Source organism: Glycine soja, chromosome 20, assembly GCF_004193775.1.
Source record: "Glycine soja cultivar W05 chromosome 20, ASM419377v2, whole genome shotgun sequence".
NCBI classification, from domain to species: domain Eukaryota; kingdom Viridiplantae; phylum Streptophyta; class Magnoliopsida; order Fabales; family Fabaceae; genus Glycine; species Glycine soja.
In genome coordinates, this window is record NC_041021.1 from 36,314,684 (window position 1) to 36,334,793 (window position 20,110).

General features: G+C 31.9%; 1 protein-coding gene across 1 annotated transcript; it reads left to right on the forward strand.

Annotated features, from left to right (window-relative positions):
• The first annotated feature begins 14,676 nt into the window (after positions 1 to 14,676).
• On the forward strand, positions 14,677 to 19,857 carry LOC114401283 (pectin acetylesterase 12-like). The gene is made up of 12 exons (XM_028363771.1): positions 14,677 to 15,091; positions 15,699 to 15,781; positions 16,092 to 16,221; positions 16,314 to 16,387; positions 16,870 to 16,956; positions 17,038 to 17,162; positions 17,275 to 17,335; positions 17,713 to 17,766; positions 17,905 to 17,982; positions 18,089 to 18,194; positions 18,288 to 18,433; positions 19,122 to 19,857. The coding sequence occupies exons 1-12, from the start codon at positions 14,869 to 14,871 to the stop codon at positions 19,227 to 19,229; spliced, it is 1,275 nt and encodes a 424-aa protein (XP_028219572.1). The 5' UTR covers positions 14,677 to 14,868; the 3' UTR covers positions 19,230 to 19,857.
• The last annotated feature ends 253 nt before the right edge of the window (positions 19,858 to 20,110 follow it).

Consider the following 20,110-nt stretch of genomic DNA (forward strand, 5'->3'; position numbering starts at 1 on the left):
ACAACTGTGTAACACTGCTTTTGTTTTTTCAGCAATATTGACAGCAAAAGTTAAAATTAGGCACTGGGGTTTTTGAATACGAAGCTTCACTTTATACATATAGGAGCATCTCCAATTGCACCAATACTATACCATTGCTTACTATTTACTAACTTATTCGGTATGTGAACCAAATCTTGCAATAGTTTTTGACACAATAATTTTAGGTGCAGTTACATTCACGCACGCATGCATGCATGGTTATTATCTCATATTTAAACAGCTTTAATGCGAGATCTGTTCATATTCTGTTGAAAATAGTTTCAGTAAAACTAAAGTGCTTGTACTTTAACGTTTTCTCAAATAGGAAAAGTCCACTGAAAAATCAATGAACTGGTTACATACCCTGTTTATATGACTCAGAAAAATTATCATTAAAAAATTTAGGGGATAAATTGTTTAATCGGTTCAAGTTTGATGAAAACTGACCAATGCTACGTACAGAAAACTAATAAGTGAAAAATTGATTGTTTGAAGGTTTTTTCTTAAAAGAATCATAACTAACCTGATCCATTCTATATTGTGGATTTTTTTTAATATTATTACAATTTAGTTCTTATAAAATGTAATTTTTTTTAGTAATCCTTTAGAGTTTATTTAGATAAAGAATTTTAAATTTTAAGAATTTTAAATATTTTAATTACAATTTTTTTATAATTTTTTTCATTTTCAACAAAGTTATATTTCTCATTTGAAAGCCCAACAACTTGAGCATTAACACAAACACATAGATCACAAGAACAAGAAGAAAGTATAAACCACATGATTAGTTAACTCTCCTACAGCCACACGTACAACCTGAAGAACACAAAAATGACTTGTACTTTGTAAATTACAATAACACCCTCCCTTTTCTGATTTCTCTTGCCTATAAATTTGTATTAGATCACTATATTCAAAAGTTTAATTCACCATTTCAATTTTTAACTCAAATCACATCCTGTGAAAAGACCCCAATCAAACTTTAGGAGAGACAAAGGTATCAGAAAGATCAAAGTTATGAGAGAGACAAACCTGAGAAAGAAAGCTAGATTGTGAGTGCAAGTAAGTGCAAGGAGTTGTGAGTGAGAAAGCAAAAGTGAGTGCGAGGTCGCGGTGTGGTGCGAATGTCTAAAGACGAAAATTTTAATTTCTTACGTTTTAGAAAGAAATTAAAATTTCATATTTTTAGTTATTTAAAATTCTATTTTAAAATTTCAAAAATTTAAATTCTTAAAAAAAAATATCCAAACAACGAATTTTATATTAAATAATTTTAAATTTTTCTGATAGATTACTTTCCTCAATTAAAATCTTCTATCTAAATACACTTTTAAAGATTTTTTTGTTTTAGTTCTTGTAAATTTTTTGTCTTTATTGTCAAATAAAAAATATGACATAACAACAAAATTAACCATTCATCTACTTGTCATATCATAAACAAATCTCACAAGATAGTTGCATGTATTTTTTAAAATTTATTAGGAACAATTGATGAGGTAAGATTAGTTGATAATGGATTAAAATATAGTTTTTCAAAAACTATTTTTTTTTACAATTACTAAACCAAAAAAAAATTTAAGGAACTAAAATAAAAAATAGCATATTTTATATAGGGAGCAAATTGTTATTTGAGTCAATGTTTTAATATAAGATAAAAATAAATATAGAATAAATCATGGAAGCAATTAGGAAAGAATTTAAAAGTGAATCTTTTAAAATTATTTTTTTTTGAAATAAAAGCGATTAAAAATATTGTTTCTTAATAAATGAAGCTAATAAAAAAATAATGAAGAGATATAATTTTCTTGATTCAAGCATGTTTTTCATTACGAATGGTATAATTGATTAAAATAAAAATCAATGACTAAATAAGAAGTGTGAAAAAAAGGGTAGGAATGAGTTTAACGATGTATGTAATAATTCATGGTCATAACATTTTGAAATTTTGTAACGCTCATCAGTTTTGAAAGCCATTTTGAATGGTTGTTAATGGATGATAATGACCAATAAAGAATTGTAACAGCCAATAATGAGTGGTAATGGCTGATAAATGCATTCTTGATGGTATGTTTTGATCTGTAATTTCCGCATTTTGTTAATAACCTGTGTTTCTTTTGTAGTTTCATTTTGTGCCAGCTGGGTGTTGAACCCTGACTCCGAGAACATTAAAGTATGTGCAGACCACTAAACCAGTAAAGCTTTTTTGATATGTAGTCGTTTTTAATACGTTATATACACATTATGCTTTACAGTTTTTGGAATTTTGATTTAATTTATGCATGAATATATTCTAGAACATTTTATTCTATGCATATATATATGAAATCAAATGCATAATATTATATTTCAATTATAAAATTATATGAGAATCTTATTCATAATTATATTGTATCTTGATTTTGAAATGCAAAATACTATTTATTCTCATATAATAAATTTTTATGTCTAAGTGATCTTTATAATTTTGATTAATTATGGATTAGCCACAGCATCTATATTTGATTAAAATTATATATTAAGTTGGTTAAAGATCATATAAGGAATTAGACATAATATTGTAATTAATTATACTTATATAATGAATTTTATCTCACAAGAATTTTTATTATATCTGTATAATTAATTGGGATAAAATGACGTATTATTTTTCATGATTTACCCACAGGCATCAAGATGTATGTATAATTTGTCGATTTTATCATAAAGTAAAAATTTACAATAGAAATTAAATTATTTTCATATTGTACCCGTAAAGCATGAATATTGAGCAAATAATTTGATTATTCTATCATAAGGTTTAATTGTTTCTTATTGAATTAAAAATTTAGCCCACAGGCAATTTTATGTCACAAGATTCAATTTTATGGTATGTTTACATTGGTAAAAGATACAATTAAGATTAGTATGTCTCAAATTTTGACATAAGCATTTGAATTTTGCAGTTTCTCAAACTATTAGTTTTTCTGATATTCAATGTGATGTTCCCGAACTCAAAGGAGATAACTATAAGATATGGAAGGAGAGAATTCTTTTACAATTGGGGTGGATGGACATAGATTATGCTATAAGGAAAGACGAACCACCTGCAATCACAAATGAAAGTAGCCCAGCTGACGTTGCGCTATATGAGCGGTGGGAGCGATCCAACCGGCTCAGCGTGATGTTCATTAAGACCAAAATCTCGGCTGGGATACGTGGTTCTGTTGACCAGCATGAAAAGGTCCGAGACTTGCTTAAGGCCATTGATGATCAGTTCATCACTTCAGATAAGACTTTAGCAAGCACCTTGATCATGAAGTTTTCTTCTCTTCGGCTCACCAGTGTGAAAGGTGTGCGTGAGTACATCATGAAAATGCGAGATATTTCAACTCAACTTAAGAAACTAGAGGTTGATATGTCTGAGTCCTTCCTAGTGCATTTCATTTTGAACACCCTTCCGCATGAATATGGGCCATTTAAGATTTCCTACAACACACATAAAGATAAATGGTCTATCAATGAATTAATGACCATGTGTGTTCAGGAAGAAGAAAGGCTTGTAATGGAGATGGGTGAGAGTGCACTACTGACTATTGCTTATGGGAAGAACAAAGCAATTAAGTCTCAAGCTTATCAGAAGGGGAATGGTAAAATACCACCTCAAGCTGATATTAAGAAGGTGGCAAAGTGTTTCTTTTGCAAGAAGAAGGGACACATGAAAAAGAATTGCCCCGGGTTCCAGAAATGGCTTGAGAAGAAAGGTAAATCAATCTCATTAGTATGTTATGAATCTAATATGGTTAGTGTTAATATTAACACCTGGTGGATTGATTCTGGATCTACTATTCATATTGCAAATTCTTTACAGGGTATGCAAAATCTAAGGAAACCAGTGGGAAGTGAGCAAAGCATTTTATCAGGCAATAAGCTAGGCTCACATGTGGAGGCCATTGGAACTTGCATTTTGACTTTAAGTAGTGACTTTATTTTAAAATTAGAAAGGACTTTTTATGTACCAAGTTTTTCCCGAAACTTGATTTCTATTTCAAGGCTTGTACCGTTTGGATATTCCTTTAATTTCAAAGACACATCATTTGAGTTATTTTATAATTCTGAATGTGTTGGGAATGGTATATTGTCTAATGGTCTTTATCTTCTTGGTTTACAAAATAATGCCACTTATAGTTCTATGCATGTTCAAACTGGTATTAAAAGGTGTAATATTAATGAGGATTCCTCTATGTTATGGCACCGGAGATTAGGACATATCTCCATTGAGAGGATTAAAAGGTTAGTGACAGATGGGGTACTCAATACTCTAGATTTTGCTGACTTTAAGACTTGTGTGGACTGCATTAAGGGTAAGCAGACCAACATGTCTAAGAAAGGTGCTAACAGGAGTTCAAGCATATTAGAAATAATTCATACTGATATTTGTTGTCCAGATATGGATGCACGTGGTCAGAAATATTTTATCACCTTTATAGATGATTATTCACGATATATGAATGTTTATTTGCTTCATAACAAATACGAAGCATTGGATGCCTTCAAAGTCTTTAAGGCTGAAGTTGAGAACCAATGTGGCAAGCAAATAAAAATAGTGAGATCAGATAGAGGTGGAGAATACTATGACAGATATACTGAGAATGGACAAGCACCTGGTCCCTTTGCAAAGTTTCTTCAAGAACATGGGATTGTTGCCCAATACACTATGCCTGGTTCTCCAAATCAGAATGGTGTGGCAGAAAGAAGGAACCGGACATTATTGGACATGGTGCGGAGTATGCTTAGCAACTCCAATCTTCCTAAATCCTTGTGGGCTGAAGCACTAAAGACGACAGTGTATATATTAAATCGTGTTCCAACCAAGGTTGTCCCAAAGACACCTTTTGAGTTGTTTAAAGGTTGGAAACCGAGTTTGAAACATATGCGCGTTTGGGGTTGTCCGTCTGAGGTGAGAATATATAACCCACAAGAGAAGAAACTTGACCCGAGGACCATTAGTGGGTATTTCATTGGATATGCCGAAAGGTCTAAAGGTTATAGGTTTTATTGTCCACATCATATTACTAGGATTGTGGAATCAAGAAATGCCAAATTTATTGAAAATGATTTGATCAGTGGGAGTGATCAATTGAGGGACTTAGGTTCTGAAATTGATTATATAGAATCTCAACCTTCCACATCAAATGAAAGATTGGTTGTAATTCATACCCCTCAAGTCCAAAGGGATGATGAACAACACATGATTGACATTCCACAAACTGTTGTTGATAATCCAGTAGATCAAGTTGATCATCAAATTCATGAAAATGATGAACAACCAGTTGAACAACATGATCCCCAAGAAAATGTTGATGCAACATTAAGGAGGTCTACTAGAGTAAGAAAATCAGCTATTCCTAGTGATTATATTGTATATTTGCAAGAATCTGACATAATATTGGAGCTGAAAATGATCCTGAAACTTTTGATCAAGCCATGAGTTGTAAAGAGTCAAATTTATGGTATGATGCCATGAAGGATGAGATGAGTTCCATGCAGAGTAATAAAGTTTGGAACCTTGTAGAGTTGCCTAATGGGGCGAAGGCCATTGGATGTAAATGGGTCTTTAAGACCAAAAAGGATTCATTAGGCAACATTGAGAGATACAAGGCAAGACTTGTTGCTAAGGGATTTACTCAAAAGGAAGGAATAGATTACAAAGAGACTTTTTCTCCAGTATCTAAGAAAGATTCTCTTCGTATAATCTTGGCATTAGTTGCTCATTTTGACCTTGAGTTGCAACAAATGGATGTGAAAACAGCTTTTCTTAATGGTGATTTAGAGGATGAGGTTTATATGAAACAACCTGAAGGTTTCTCCTCTAATAGTGGTGAGCATTTGGTTTGCAAGCTTAATAAATCTATATATGGTTTAAAACAAGCTTCCCGTCAGTGGTACCTTAAGTTTCATGGGATAATTTCTTCATTTGGTTTTGATGAAAACCCCATGGATCAATGCATATACCACAAAGTTAGTGGGAGTAAAATATGCTTTCTTGTTTTATATGTAGATGATATTTTACTTGCAGCCAATGATCGGGGTTTGCTACATGAGGTGAAACAATTTCTCTCTAAGAATTTTGACATGAAGGATATGGGTGATGCATCTTATGTCATCGGCATTAAGATTCATAGAGATAGATCTCGAGGTATTTTAGGTCTATCACAGGAAACCTATATTAACAAAATTCTAGAGAGATTTCGGATGAAAGATTGTTCACCAAGTGTTGCTCCCATTGTGAAGGGTGATAGGTTTAATTTGAACCAATGTCCAAAGAATGACTTTGAGAGGGAACAAATGAAAAACATTCCTTATGCTTCAGTTGTTGGAAGCCTCATGTATGCTCAAGTATGCACAAGGCCTGACATTGCTTTTGCAGTTGGAATGTTAGGAAGATATCAGAGTAATCCAGGTATTGACCACTGGAGAGCTGCTAAGAAAGTGTTGAGGTACCTTCAAGGGACCAAAGATTACATGCTTATGTATAGACAGACAGACAATCTAGATGTGATTGGTTATTCAGACTCAGACTTTGCTGGTTGTGTTGACTCTCGTAGATCAACATCTGGGTACATTTTCATGATGGCTGGTGGAGCTATTTCATGGAGGAGTGTTAAGCAGTCTTTGACTGCTACTTCTACCATGGAAGCTGAGTTTGTCTCTTGTTTTGAGGCTACATCACATGGTGTATGGCTTAAAAGTTTCATTTCTGGGCTGAAGATAATTGATACTATTTCAAGGCCTTTAAGAATTTTTTGCGATAACTCAACTGCTGTCTTTATGGCTAAGAATAACAAAAGTGGAAGTCGAAGTAATCACATCAACATTAAGTACTTAGCCATTAGAGAAAGAGTAAAAGACAAGAAAGTGGTCATTGAGCATATAAGCATTGAGTTGATGATCGCAGATCCTTTAACTAAAGGCATGCCACCATTTAAATTTAAGGATCATGTAGAAAGAATGAGACTTGGTTCCAATTTATGATTGTATACATATATGTAAAAATTGAAACTTTTATATTATGATATTTTCTCATATTTTGGTGCACATTGACTTATTTGAGAAAAATTATGTTTTGGACCAAGAATAAACATTGGGTTTATTCATGAAGTTTTATTACCACTTTAAGTATACTGCTTGAGAAATTGAGTATATTGTAATACATAGATGATATTACTCGTTATAAGAGGAACTATCACTATGATTCATATATTCATTTCTTAAGAAGATTGAGCATTAAGTCAAAATGTTTGGACCAAGTGGGAGAATGTAATAATTCATGGTCATAACATTTTGAAATTTTGTAACGCTCATCAGTTTTGAAAGCCATTTTGAATGGTTGTTAATGGATGATAATGGCCAATAAAGAATTGTGACAGCCAATAATGAGTGGTAATGGCTGATAAATGCATTCTTGATGGTAGAATGCCTATATAAGCACATGAATTTGGTCCCTGAGCTCATCCCTTCGAATTCAGTCTTATACACCATCTAGAGAGTGGAAGAGAGAGAGCTTGGAAGAACCAAAACAAGAAACTCTTCATAGCAATGGCTGGAGGTATGTTTTGATCTGTAATTTCCGCATTTTGTTAAAAACCTGTGTTTCTTTTGTAGTTTGTAATATCACAGGTTAAAGGAGATTTGTTCTAACAATGTAATCATAATGTAAAATAGTTTATAATGTGCATGACATTTTCTTAAAAATATAACAATATGTAAATATACTTTATAATATGATTAATTATTTTATTATAAAATTTTGGAGCCTTTCAAATTTACGACATTAGCAATGTAATATCTTTTTTTTAAGGATCCTGGGTTTATCAAGAACTTACCATAAAAGTTAGTTAATTTTTTTTAGAAGAAAAAGTTAATTAAGGTAGGTGTCATTAAAAAAATAACTAGGTGATATCTTTTATTCGCCATTAGCAATGTGATATCCATAAGGTAAGGGACTTGATATTTTCACTATCACTTTTTGAAAAGTAATTGGAATAGATAAAAGTGTTCCTCAAAACATTTTTCCCACCCTTTTCTCCATTCTTCTCACCACACATTTTCTTTTTCCTTGCATTTTTTTCTGTTTTTTTTATAGACAATGAGAGTACAGTTCCTTGTGTTATGGGTTGAGAATCACAAATGAATCTTACTTGTGTTGTGATTTTTATTTGTTTTATACAACACCACAACAAAAGTACAATTTTGTTGTAATTTTCAACCCATAACACAATGAAATCTCACTTCCATTGTGTTTTTTTTTTTTTTTGAAAAACAACACAACTAAAGTATAATTCCATTATACAATGGGGTGAAACTAAAATTACAAAATGAAATCATGATTTCATTGTTATTCGGAGTGTGGAATTATAATTTTGTTATGTTATATGGGGGTGATGAAAATTGTACAATAGAATCATGTTTCTGTTGACAATTCAGGGTGAAAAAAAAATATAACAGAAAAGCAATGAAGATAGCATAAATAAAAATACGGCCTATTAACAATTGGAACTTTGGCCCAAACAACCAAAAACAGAAAGCAATGAAGATTTAGAAGAAGGCTCACTCGGCCACTGAAATTCAGAAATTAACTTCTATTCTTTTTGCACCTTACAAATTCTACCTGTACCCCCACAAACATTCATTTTGGCCCAAACAATCCTCCTAAAAATTGTATGTGTGCAAGTGTTCCTGCACGTGATTCATGTCATTTGAGGTGGCTCAGTCTAATGTTCATTTGTTGATCCTATAGTGAAATTGAGACTAGTTGACCTCAAACTAATTCACGTACTAGTAGCGTTATCTATCATGTTGTTGACTCTATTTATGCATTCTTTTTTCATCTTCCTCCTAATCTAAAATTCTTCCTTAAATGGTTGACTTTAAAACACTGATCAGTAAGAAGGAGCAAAAGGGAAAATAGGGATAAGATTTTTGGGAGTATGCATTCTTTTTTCACCAATTTAGGACTTCACATAAAAACTAAAAAAAAATATTAATCATAAAAATATTTACAATTTCACTATAGAAGTCGTAACATATCTTATTACTTATTTTTATTTGAATATTAATTTAATTTTTTTTGATAAATTACAAAAATATTACCCCCTTTTAGTAACTTTCCCATGCCCACCTTGTCATGGATTTTTTTTACTCAAATTAAGATTATCTCTAATAAATTTAATTAAAAAAGTTTAAATATATTTTTTGTCTCTAATAAATATTTTATTTTTGTGTTTATTTCCTAATAAATTTTTATTTTGTGTTAAGTACATAATAAAACAATAACTTTGTTTTTGGTCATTGACACTTAATTTTATTCCTAGGTAAATTAGTCAATTTTATATTTACTTCTTGATCAATTTTCATTAGTCAGGACTATCACAAAATTCATTAATTTATTAGAAAACAAACATAAAATTCATTAATTCATCGGGTATTAAAACAAAATATCAAGAACAAAAATAAAAATATTATTTTATAAGTGCTCAACATAAAAAAAAATTATTAAAAAAATAAATACAAAAATTAGATATTTATTATGAATAAAAAATATATTTTAACCTTAAAAATCTATATTTTATTGTAATTGACAATGTACTAAAATATAATTTTTCTTTATAATTTGAATTAGCTAGTACCTTCTGTGAATTCTCTCCTTTTTCTTAATACATGATTGAAGCTATTTAAATTCCTAAATTTTGTAAGAATATAATAATGTGCATATATAAAAAAAAAAAAAAAAAACTTTTTGCCGTACAATTCTTTCTTCTTTTATGCAACACCTATATGTGCAATGGTCGGGGAGAGGAAAGGCATTGTATTATGCAGAGACAAGCCATGTGTAGAAACCTGTACTTTGTTTTTCTTAAAAACAAAAAACAAAAAAGAAGCAAGGGAAATGGAATGAGTTATTTTTTTTAAATAACTGACTATAAATTTGATTTTGATTCAATATATCCGGATGCACGGTTTAGTCCTCGAGCACCTCATCTATTCCTCTCTCCTTATAGCTGGATAGCGCAGTACCTTCATAGTTCACACTTTCATGAACCGATAATTTTAAAAACAGTTTGTTAGACGAAAATACACGAATGGCATGTTTCTCTGACAAAGGATCCTTTGGACTTAAAATATAGATGATATACATGTTTCAGAATCAAACTTTAATTTACTGGAGCATAAAGATTCTAGTACCACGTTACAAATTAGTAACCCCCAAAACTTAAGTCATTAAGCGAAAACAATTAACTGATTTTTTTGTATTACGTCTCTAATAAATATAAAGAATTTCTTATTATAATTTTATGTTGTGTGTAAAATTAATTTAACTTCCATATACAAAATTAATTACACGAACTTCTATTGCAAATAAAATAGTTTAAGTATTTTAATAACGTGACTTTTTTTATTTGTTAATCCATAGAACATGCACCTCAAATAAAATATCAGCTATAAAAGACGCCTCTCTCTTTTTTCTTTCTTTTTTTGAGACAAGCTAAAAGACACCACCTCTTATCTACCTACAAAAACAGTTTTTTTTTAACTTTTTTTTTTTTTTACATACAAACTCTAATTACACTTCAATAATGATCAAGGACAAAGAATACAGCAATACAGATTAATTAACAAAACATTGACTTTTTAGCAAAAAATTCCAAAAGATGAATTAGTGTACCACCACCGACGCAGCTACAAGGCTGTTTAACAATTGCTATAAGATCGCGAACAGACTTGACTGAACTCTTAAATTTAATTTTAATATATCACTCTTAATTTTTGCTAGTAATTGGGGCTAGCTTCAAACCATTGAGAATAAAATAGTACTTGTGGATCTGCGTTGCAGTGATCGATGACAAGGATTTGGCTTATGTTAAAAAAAGGTTAAATGTGGGCCTGGCCAGACCTAAATTTGTTCTTCTATTTGTCTGCTGCTTCTTCCTCTATGGTAGGTTGCCGTTTCTCTATTTTGTCATATGGTTATCGAGAGTATTGAGATTATCAGTTACAAAATATAGTTTTTTTTTGTATGTGCGAATCAAAAACAAAAACAACACACAGACAGACAGACATTTGTAATAATTCACATTTAGCTATCTCTTACAAAATATTTAGAGTAAATTACACTTGTATTTTCTGTAATTTTCTTAAATTGTATTCGATATTCATTTTTCTGATTAGATTCTTTTTACTTTCTTCTATTAATGTCGTTGACTAACGTCAATTGAAATAAATATGTGAGCAGACAAATTGTTCTTCTTTGTTGAATACTCAATAATAAATTAATAATTGATCCTGTGAATGGACCTTTCTTATGAGAATACAAATTTTTTCTTTAATATTTGACTTTTACTTCATTGTTGCTAGCACGTGAAGAAGTGTAGCTCTTAATTGAGACATTATATCAAATACCTAATGATAAAAAATAAATATTACAAAGAAACGAGTTAAAAACACAAATGCATGAGCAAAATACTAAAATTTGAAACAAATGACCATATTCAATCAATAGACATTGCTGAGACCAAGTCCAACAAAAACGTAACCAAATAACCCAACATGCACCAAAAAAATCGAACTAAAAAAAGAAGAAGAAAGGGTGTTAACATATGCGTACCAATAAGGTGAGTTCACATCCAATAAAAAACTAGGTTCATGTCCAATTAGAGAAAAAAAAAGAAAAAGAAGGAAGAGTGTTAAAATATTTTTCAAGTTGGTATCATGTCTTTTATGGAGTTAAGAGGAAGAAGACATGTGACAAACATGTGCCTATTTTCTGTTAAATTATTAAGCAGTATCTAGGAGGGAAGGGATCTCAGTGTAATGTGAGCTAAACAATTAAGAGATTTTTTGTAGAGTGCAAAAAAAGAGGGGTGTCAAATGTAATTTGAAAAAAACACATGGGGTGATAGTGTGAAGAAGAAGATAATGGTATTTTATATATAGATTTTCATTAAAAGTCATGTGACCAACATGTGCCTACTTTTTATCTGATAAACTATTAAACGATGTTTAGGAGGGAGAAAGTCTGACTATAATGTGAGATAAACAATTAAAGAATTTTTTTTTTTAGGATGAAAAAAAGGAGGAGTGTCGAATACAATTTTAAAAAAAAAACAAAGGAGATGCTAGTGTAATTTATTCAAATATTTAATATATTTGATTACTTTTTTTAATTGTTTAAAAAAGGTTCAATACTTTTAATCCGAATTAATTTCAAGTGTTTTTTTTTCCTTAATGAGAAATTGGGCCTGCTCAACATTGGTGGGCTTGCTAGCTGTGTGCGCGTCTTTGCCATTGCCAACTATTCTTAGAGATGCTGATGCACATGTATGTATGTACGTGATTAGGAACGTTCAAACTTCAAAATAGCAGATCTCACATGCACCTACTCTATCCCTTCTCTCTATTTATTTTTTTATTCTAAAAATAAAAACAAAATAGTAAAAAATAGTAGTGACGATCGATTATGATTCAAGACCATGGATTGCTGTTCACCATTAATCTTTGTGTCTATAGCACGTGATCACACAGACAAAATTATGATTAATAATAATTTGACCATCTCGTTTAACTTCGATGAGAAATATATATATATATATATATAAAGAAATGATCGATCAAATTATAGCTCTGTAACTTAAAACAATTGTTACAGCATATAATAACTTAAATAAATAGTTCAATTGCCATCATTTCATGAAAATTTCATTACGAAAAAGACAGTTACTCACAGTGTAGCAATTTAGACGTAGATAATTATAAGGTCACTTCACTTGAGTATATTTTTGGCACTAAAATGAAGTTTTCATGACCAGCTCATATCGATAAATTTGATTAAGACGTAGAAAATTACATGAAAAATACGCAACTTAATAAAATAATCAAGTCATCGATAAACCCAAATCCACTTGACTAGAGTCTTCAGCACAAGTCAGGCTCAGCTCAGGCCCCATTAATGTGCCCAAAACTTGGTTTACTTTTGTGTTGCGTGGAGGAGAGTGCGAACTCGCGTGAATGTATGTTTAGGTGTCTTCAAGGAGATGCTGCGTGAACGAAACGAAGACACCAAGTGTCGTTTTTTGTGGATTATTGACGCGGGCTTCATTCAAATTTGAAAAGATATTACTGAGCATGCAGAATGTCACTCCTAACTGCATGGCCTTTACTAATCACTCGACCAATTAGCGTGTGTTCAGTTCATAGTTATTTTTTTATGCTGATGGTTATTTTACATTTTTACTTAAAACGGATATTAGAAAAATATATAAGAGACTTAACAATTTGTATCTAAAGTGTGTGTTTTTATAACTCTAAAGTGTGTTTCTAGATTAATCTCAGCAGCACATTTTAAATTGTAACCTTGATGAAGTATAAGATTGACCTAATGGTGTAAAATTTTGTTGGATCGATAACAGAAAAATCATGTTAAATTTTCTCCTCATGTAAATTTTTTTAAAGTTAATAAAAGTCATACACCATAGGATTAACATCTAACTCAATAATGATGTGACATCCGTGATTTTTAACCTAAAAAAAAATTGTAACCTTGATAACGTGATGTGTAAGCGTAACCAAACAATTAGAATGTGACTGGGAATTGAAAACGAGTTTGGTAACCGTAGTAGCAGAAGAAGGAATGTAAAATAAAAAGCATTTTGTTCGTCTCGGACACTCCAAATTTGGCATGGCATCAAATTTTGGGAATATAAAAAGTGATTAAAGATTACTCTTTTTTTTGGAATTTTTTTTGAAAGTAAAGATTACTCAAATTTTAAATCAAGCTCCATGTCTCTATTTTTCTCTGACTTTGTCGGCAGTTCTGGATTTTAAATTGGGTACCACAAGAACTTGATTCAGTCCGCGTCTAATTCTTGTCACATAACTAATTGATGTTACTGAAATGATGGATCGTTTAACCTATAACTCAACCAACTTCTGAACTTTTTAAGTTGAAGTTGTAAAGATTAATTAATTTTTTTTAACAAAATATGGTGTTAGTTTTACGTGCCAGAGGTTATGCCATAGGCATAGAATTCGAGTGTTTTTTTTTTAATGTATTTTCCCTATATTTAGGATTAATGTATGTAATAAAATATATTTATTTTTCTAATCTATTAAACATTAATATATTTTTTATTACGATTTGTTATAAAAAATTTCCCCAACATGAACTTTTTTTTAGACTGAACCCCAACTTGAACGTAGAATACTATAATGTGAAATCAGCAAAAAGAAAAAAAGAAAACTATAATGTGAAATAGTGATTCGCGAGCTGGGCGTGCGTTTGAGTGGCCCGTGAATCAGCTTATTCGGCTTTATACAATTTCAATGTCGTATTTATTTTTTATAAAAAAAAAATTGAGTGTTGTGTGTTAATTAAATTAGAATTTTATTTCAATAATTTACGTAATAATAATCGATACAAACACAATTATTCAATAGTAATTATTAAAATAAAATTATACTTTTAACTCCATAATAGCAATAGCAAGTTAACAGAGTGTGCGCAAATTTTGTCCGGTCTTGCTACTGAATCAAACCTTAAACATAAGATCCGAAACGCGCAGGCTGTAATTAAAAGCTGAAAAAGCCCGGCAAACACTGTTTGTTCACTGTCTATAAATATGTCCCTCTTCTCTCCTTAGTATTATTATGAACCTTACCACATTTCTCTTTCTCTATTTTGTAGTATTTGGCACATAGTGCATAGTTTGTGCCATTAATTAACCAAGGAAAAACGCCACCTTTTGGCTCCTTCTGTTGTTCCAACTGTGCATTTGTGTGCTGTTTCTTTCACAAACACGCAGCAGCAGAGCCAGAATGAGAACGGGGAACCTCTTCTGGCTTGGCATTGTTGCAGCACTTGTTTTCAGTTTCTGGGTTGATGCCTTTTCAGCCAATCAATATTACCCCCACCACCACTTCAATGAAACCGAGTTCTCTTCGTTGGAGTCTCAAGAACAGGCACATTCATCCCTCCTTGGGAGGACTCCTCTCATGGTTGGACTCACCCTTATTCAAAGTGCTGCTGCCAAAGGAGCAGGTACACTATAACTCTTACCTCTTTGTTTTTCATCTCATGAATGAGAGCTTGGGAAACAGAGTTGTTGATTAGTTGCTCTGTTTTTTGTTTTAGTAAGATCCATTGTTATTTAGAATGTACTTTATCTAATTAAAAATTGCTTGAAAGTTGAAAGTCTTCTTGCATGTCAATTAATTTTTAATTGACTAAAAATATGAAGGCATGCACTCAGAAACTAAAGCATACATAGAGCCAATGCGGGTTAATATTAGTGGTTAAGGATCTGGTACAAATTCCCACCTTTTTCATCGGTGTGGATTTGAATCTGTGATGCAACTTTCTCTGCTTCGTAGACAACCCTCTATGGGAGATCCCTAAACACCTAGGGACTAGTTGAGTTGCTGCAACATGGTAGAATTGCTTACGAAATTACGGTCTGAACACGTGCAGTAATCTTCTAAGTGAATCTATCATTGGCGTCCTGTCTAATAGTGTTGAGGGTGTCTCCCCATTCTACCACTTGTATCACCTAAAAAATGCATATATAGAGCCTTATTATTAGGTGATAGTTAAGAACTTGTAGCCCTTTAATTTAGCTAAATATATTTCTTTTCTTTTGCTGTGACAGTTTGCTTGGATGGAACATTGCCTGGTTATCATTTGCATCGGGGATATGGATCAGGAGCAAACAGCTGGGTCGTTAATTTAGAGGTATCACATGAATATGATCTGTAGCACGTGCTTCTTTTTATTTCTTCTTAATAGATTTAGATCTGCATACCAAAATAATATACCATGCAAGTTTAATAGTGTAAAGGTTAATGAATAAGCCTTTCTAGTGTAAGTAATGTCGGAATTGACTTTTATTGTGTGTGTGAAAAGACAATTATTGAAAATACTCAGATAAATAATATGGGATCTGAACATTTCATGTGCGGCTGTTTTCAAGTGTTGATGAAGCTACTTCCCTTTTGTGCTATAAAAAAATTCTGTTGGTATTTAAGTGTAAATCCTGTGGCAGGGAGGTGGGTGGTGTAATGACGTTAGATCATGTGTTTATCGCAAGAAAACACGGCGTGGGTCATCAACATTCATGGAAAAACAGATACCTTTTACAGGAATATTAAGCAACAGTGCTGAAGATAATCCAGGTTTTCATTCAGTTTAATCACCTGAACTATTCCATTTATGCTTTCTCCATCTCCAGCCCCCTTTTCCTCATGTTGTTTCCTTATGGTTGCAGATTTTTTCAACTGGAACAGAGTGAAAATTCGTTATTGTGATGGTGCCTCTTTTGCTGGGGATGGTGAAGATAAGGTAGATTTTGATGTCTTGGAGTTATTGAAAATTGAAACGATGTTTAATTCTGTGGAGGCTGACTAGAAGATGAAATAAATAAATAAATAAAAGAAACTATGGTTACGTTACAATATTAGTGTAGTATCTGCAATAAAATTCGTTGCAGTATATAGATTTGATTTGATAATTGTAAAGGAGAATATGCAAAACACCTCTGCTTAACTCTCTTATTTCTTAGCTCGGTTCTTTTTTTTGAAACTTCGAATTTTGACATGTCTTAATGAATTTTGCAGACTTCCAACTTTCTTCATTCAGTTTTTATAATTGTAACATCTTTCTTCAAATGCTAGCTGTAGATACATTTATTTTTTGGTTACCAGTTAGGTGTAGATAATCACAATTTTAACATATAAAAACTGAGGCATGATGTTGATGACACTTCAACGCACTTAACTTTACATTGGACAATACTTACTTGCGAATATTGTCTGTTGACACAGGTGGCGCAACTGCAATTTAGAGGACAGCGTATTTGGTTGGCTGCAATGGAAGATTTGAAGTCAAAGGGAATGCGATTTGCCAAGCAGGTTGTACACACATATGCATGCATACATTGCTACTTATATAATCTTTTGTTCTCATGTTAGATGCTACTATTTTTGCTTCAGGCTCTTCTTTCTGGATGCTCGGCTGGTGGTCTGGCTACTATTATACACTGTGATGAATTCAGAGGTTTTTTCCCAGAGACTACCAAAGTGAAGTGTCTTAGTGATGCAGGATTATTTCTTGATGCGTATGTGATTAACTGCAGAAGTTCATTCAGTGAATGCCATTTCCATTGTTACCACAGGATTTTTGGTCCTTAAATTTTTTTGTTAATTCGCCCCGCTCCCTTTGAATTACAGGATTGATGTCTCCAGGGGACATACCATCAAGAATTTATTCAGTGGTGTTGTAAGGCTACAGGTACCTCAGTTTTTTTATTAGGCCACCAATTTCCTTAAGTATGAAAGCAAAATGTACTATAACATTTCCTATTTCATGGTCATCATGACAATTGACTAATAGTATTTGGTTCAACTATTTCAAATAAGCTATTGTGAAATAAAATCTTAAACTCCATGCTGGATACTGCTGTTTTAATCATGGATCTTCACAAGGTTTTTCACCAAACCTCAGCAGGAACCTATTTTGTTTGCTGTTAAATTGAATTTTGAAAACCTTTGTTTAGTATGAAATGAGGATCTGCCACATGCTAATTTGCTTTTATGGTTTGAAACTTGGCTATTTTGACATGATTATAACTCTTACAGCTTGCTAAATATTTTGTCCATCCATTGCAGGGAGTGCAAAAGAATCTGCCGCACTTTTGTACTAATCACCTTGATCCCACTTCGGTAATGATAAATATATTTTATTCTGAAAATTTAGAAAAATCAGTTTCATTTGAATGAATGTGCGAAGATTTGATGCTCCATAATTGTTACTTGCTCTGAGTTTTTCTTTTAGTGATGTATCTTTTACCCCTCTTTCAGTGCTTCTTCCCTCAGAATTTGATTGCCGGTATTAGAACCCCACTATTCATTCTTAATACAGCCTATGACTCATGGCAGGTAAATGTCTGATTTTTTCACCTGGTTGTCTTAATTCCTGATAAATCTTGCATTAAATCAATTGTAGACATATTATACTCAACAAATATTTTCTGTTTATCATCAGGTCCAAACAAGCTTAGCTCCTTCATCAGCAGATCCCCATGGCTTTTGGCATGATTGTAGATTAAATCATGCTAAATGTACTTCTTCACAAATCCAATATTTGCAAGGTGGTTTGACATATGAGAAATAGCTTTCACAAGAAGTATAAATATGTCTTCAGTAAATTACTGTAACAAGTCATTTCCCTGTATCTAATGCAGGATTCAGGAATCAAATGCTGAATGCTATTAAAGGCTTCTCAAGATCACCTCAAAATGGATTGTTCATAAATTCATGTTTTGCTCACTGCCAATCTGAGAGGCAGGATACATGGTTTGCTGACAATTCTCCTGTCATTGGGAACAAGGTGGGTGCCTTATCATGTCTCTGATGCAGTTTTAGTTGAGAATATTGCATCTTGGTATGCGGAGGAGTTTCAATACTAGATTGAGCTTAATGATGATATGATTTTTGCCACAGAATATTCACCTTGAGAAAAATTCTAGGAATTTGTAAATGTATGCTTTGTTTATTGGCCATATATGCTTACTTATGGAATCTGCTTTTTAATGGTGTTTGCTTGCCAGTATTTCATCCGTATTCTTTGAGGTAGAATGGGCTTCCAGCTAGATATTTGATATATATAGTATTAATTGCATTGAAGTACTTTTGTTTTCTTTATTTATTCTTGTTCCTCCGCCATGGAATCAAGACATCATTGTTTGAAACAATGGCAATATTCCATTTCATGATATGTTCTTATTCAGAAAGAAAGAAAGAAAAGGTGTAAAAAAGTTAAACCTTGCACTATAATTGTGCAACTTAAGCATTGTGGTCTGTTACCATTACCAGTGAGCTCACATCAAAGTCAATCATAACATAGTAGGTTATCCAGTGGTGATTCTATCATCTTCCATGTCAGTGCAATTTAAAACCTAATCGTGTTCTCGGACTCTGTCTTTGAACTCTGAAGCTAGTATTTGTAATTTTCTTATGCTTCCCTTTAAAATTTTAAGATCTTCCTGTCTAAGTCTAAACTATATGCATTTATGCAGGCAATTGCTCTTGCTGTTGGAGACTGGTATTTCGACCGAGCAGTTGTTAAGGCCATTGATTGTCCTTACCCTTGTGATAATACATGTCACCATCTTGTCTTCAGATGAGAGAAATCTCATCAATCTCCACCATTTCGCTCATCTCATTCATTTGGATCTATTATTACTTGCAATTAGGAAATATGCTATTCAATTAGGAGGAATGATAGTAATATATTTTTTGACACATTTTTCTTAACACATTTTATTATTTGGTGAAATTCATGCAAGACTTACTAAATTATGTCATTCCATCTTTGGTGGGACTAGTATGAAATTCACCAAATGATAGTGTTAAGAAGAACACGTTAAAAAGTGTGAGTATTATCTCGTTTAGTTTATGATCAGACAATAAATGGTTGGTTGAAGTGCAAAATTAATCAGCCTTTTCCATTATTTAGTAAATTGGTGGGAGTAGTTTTCATGTATAGATTACTTAGTTGGGAAAGCTGAGGCAAATGCCTTCGGTTTTTTTACAAAGATTGGGAGAGGTAAAGGACTATTAGAATATATACACTGTAATGGAGTAAGCATTGACAGTAGTTGAATGAGATAATCTCAATCTCATATTTCCCTTTCAATTTGGGAATGAAAAATATGTCATTATTGAATTATCAATGTTTATTATATACACTGATGACTTAAATAATGTTTCATTATTGATTGTCTAGGCCTGAAATGCTTTCCTCGATTTTAATATTGATGAGGACTGTAGTATGATTTCTTATGTTATAATATTTCCCTCGTTTTGCAATTATCAATGTCATTAGTCATACAAGGTTTCACATTTATCTAACTCTGTTTTTTGTATTTAATTTTTTTACGTAGAAAATTATTGCTTTAAAGGAAAACATATGGAAAATGGTTTTAATAAATTGAAACAAATGACACATACAAATAGTGATGGATCTTGATCAAATTGACGAGAAATGATATACTCAAAATTATTC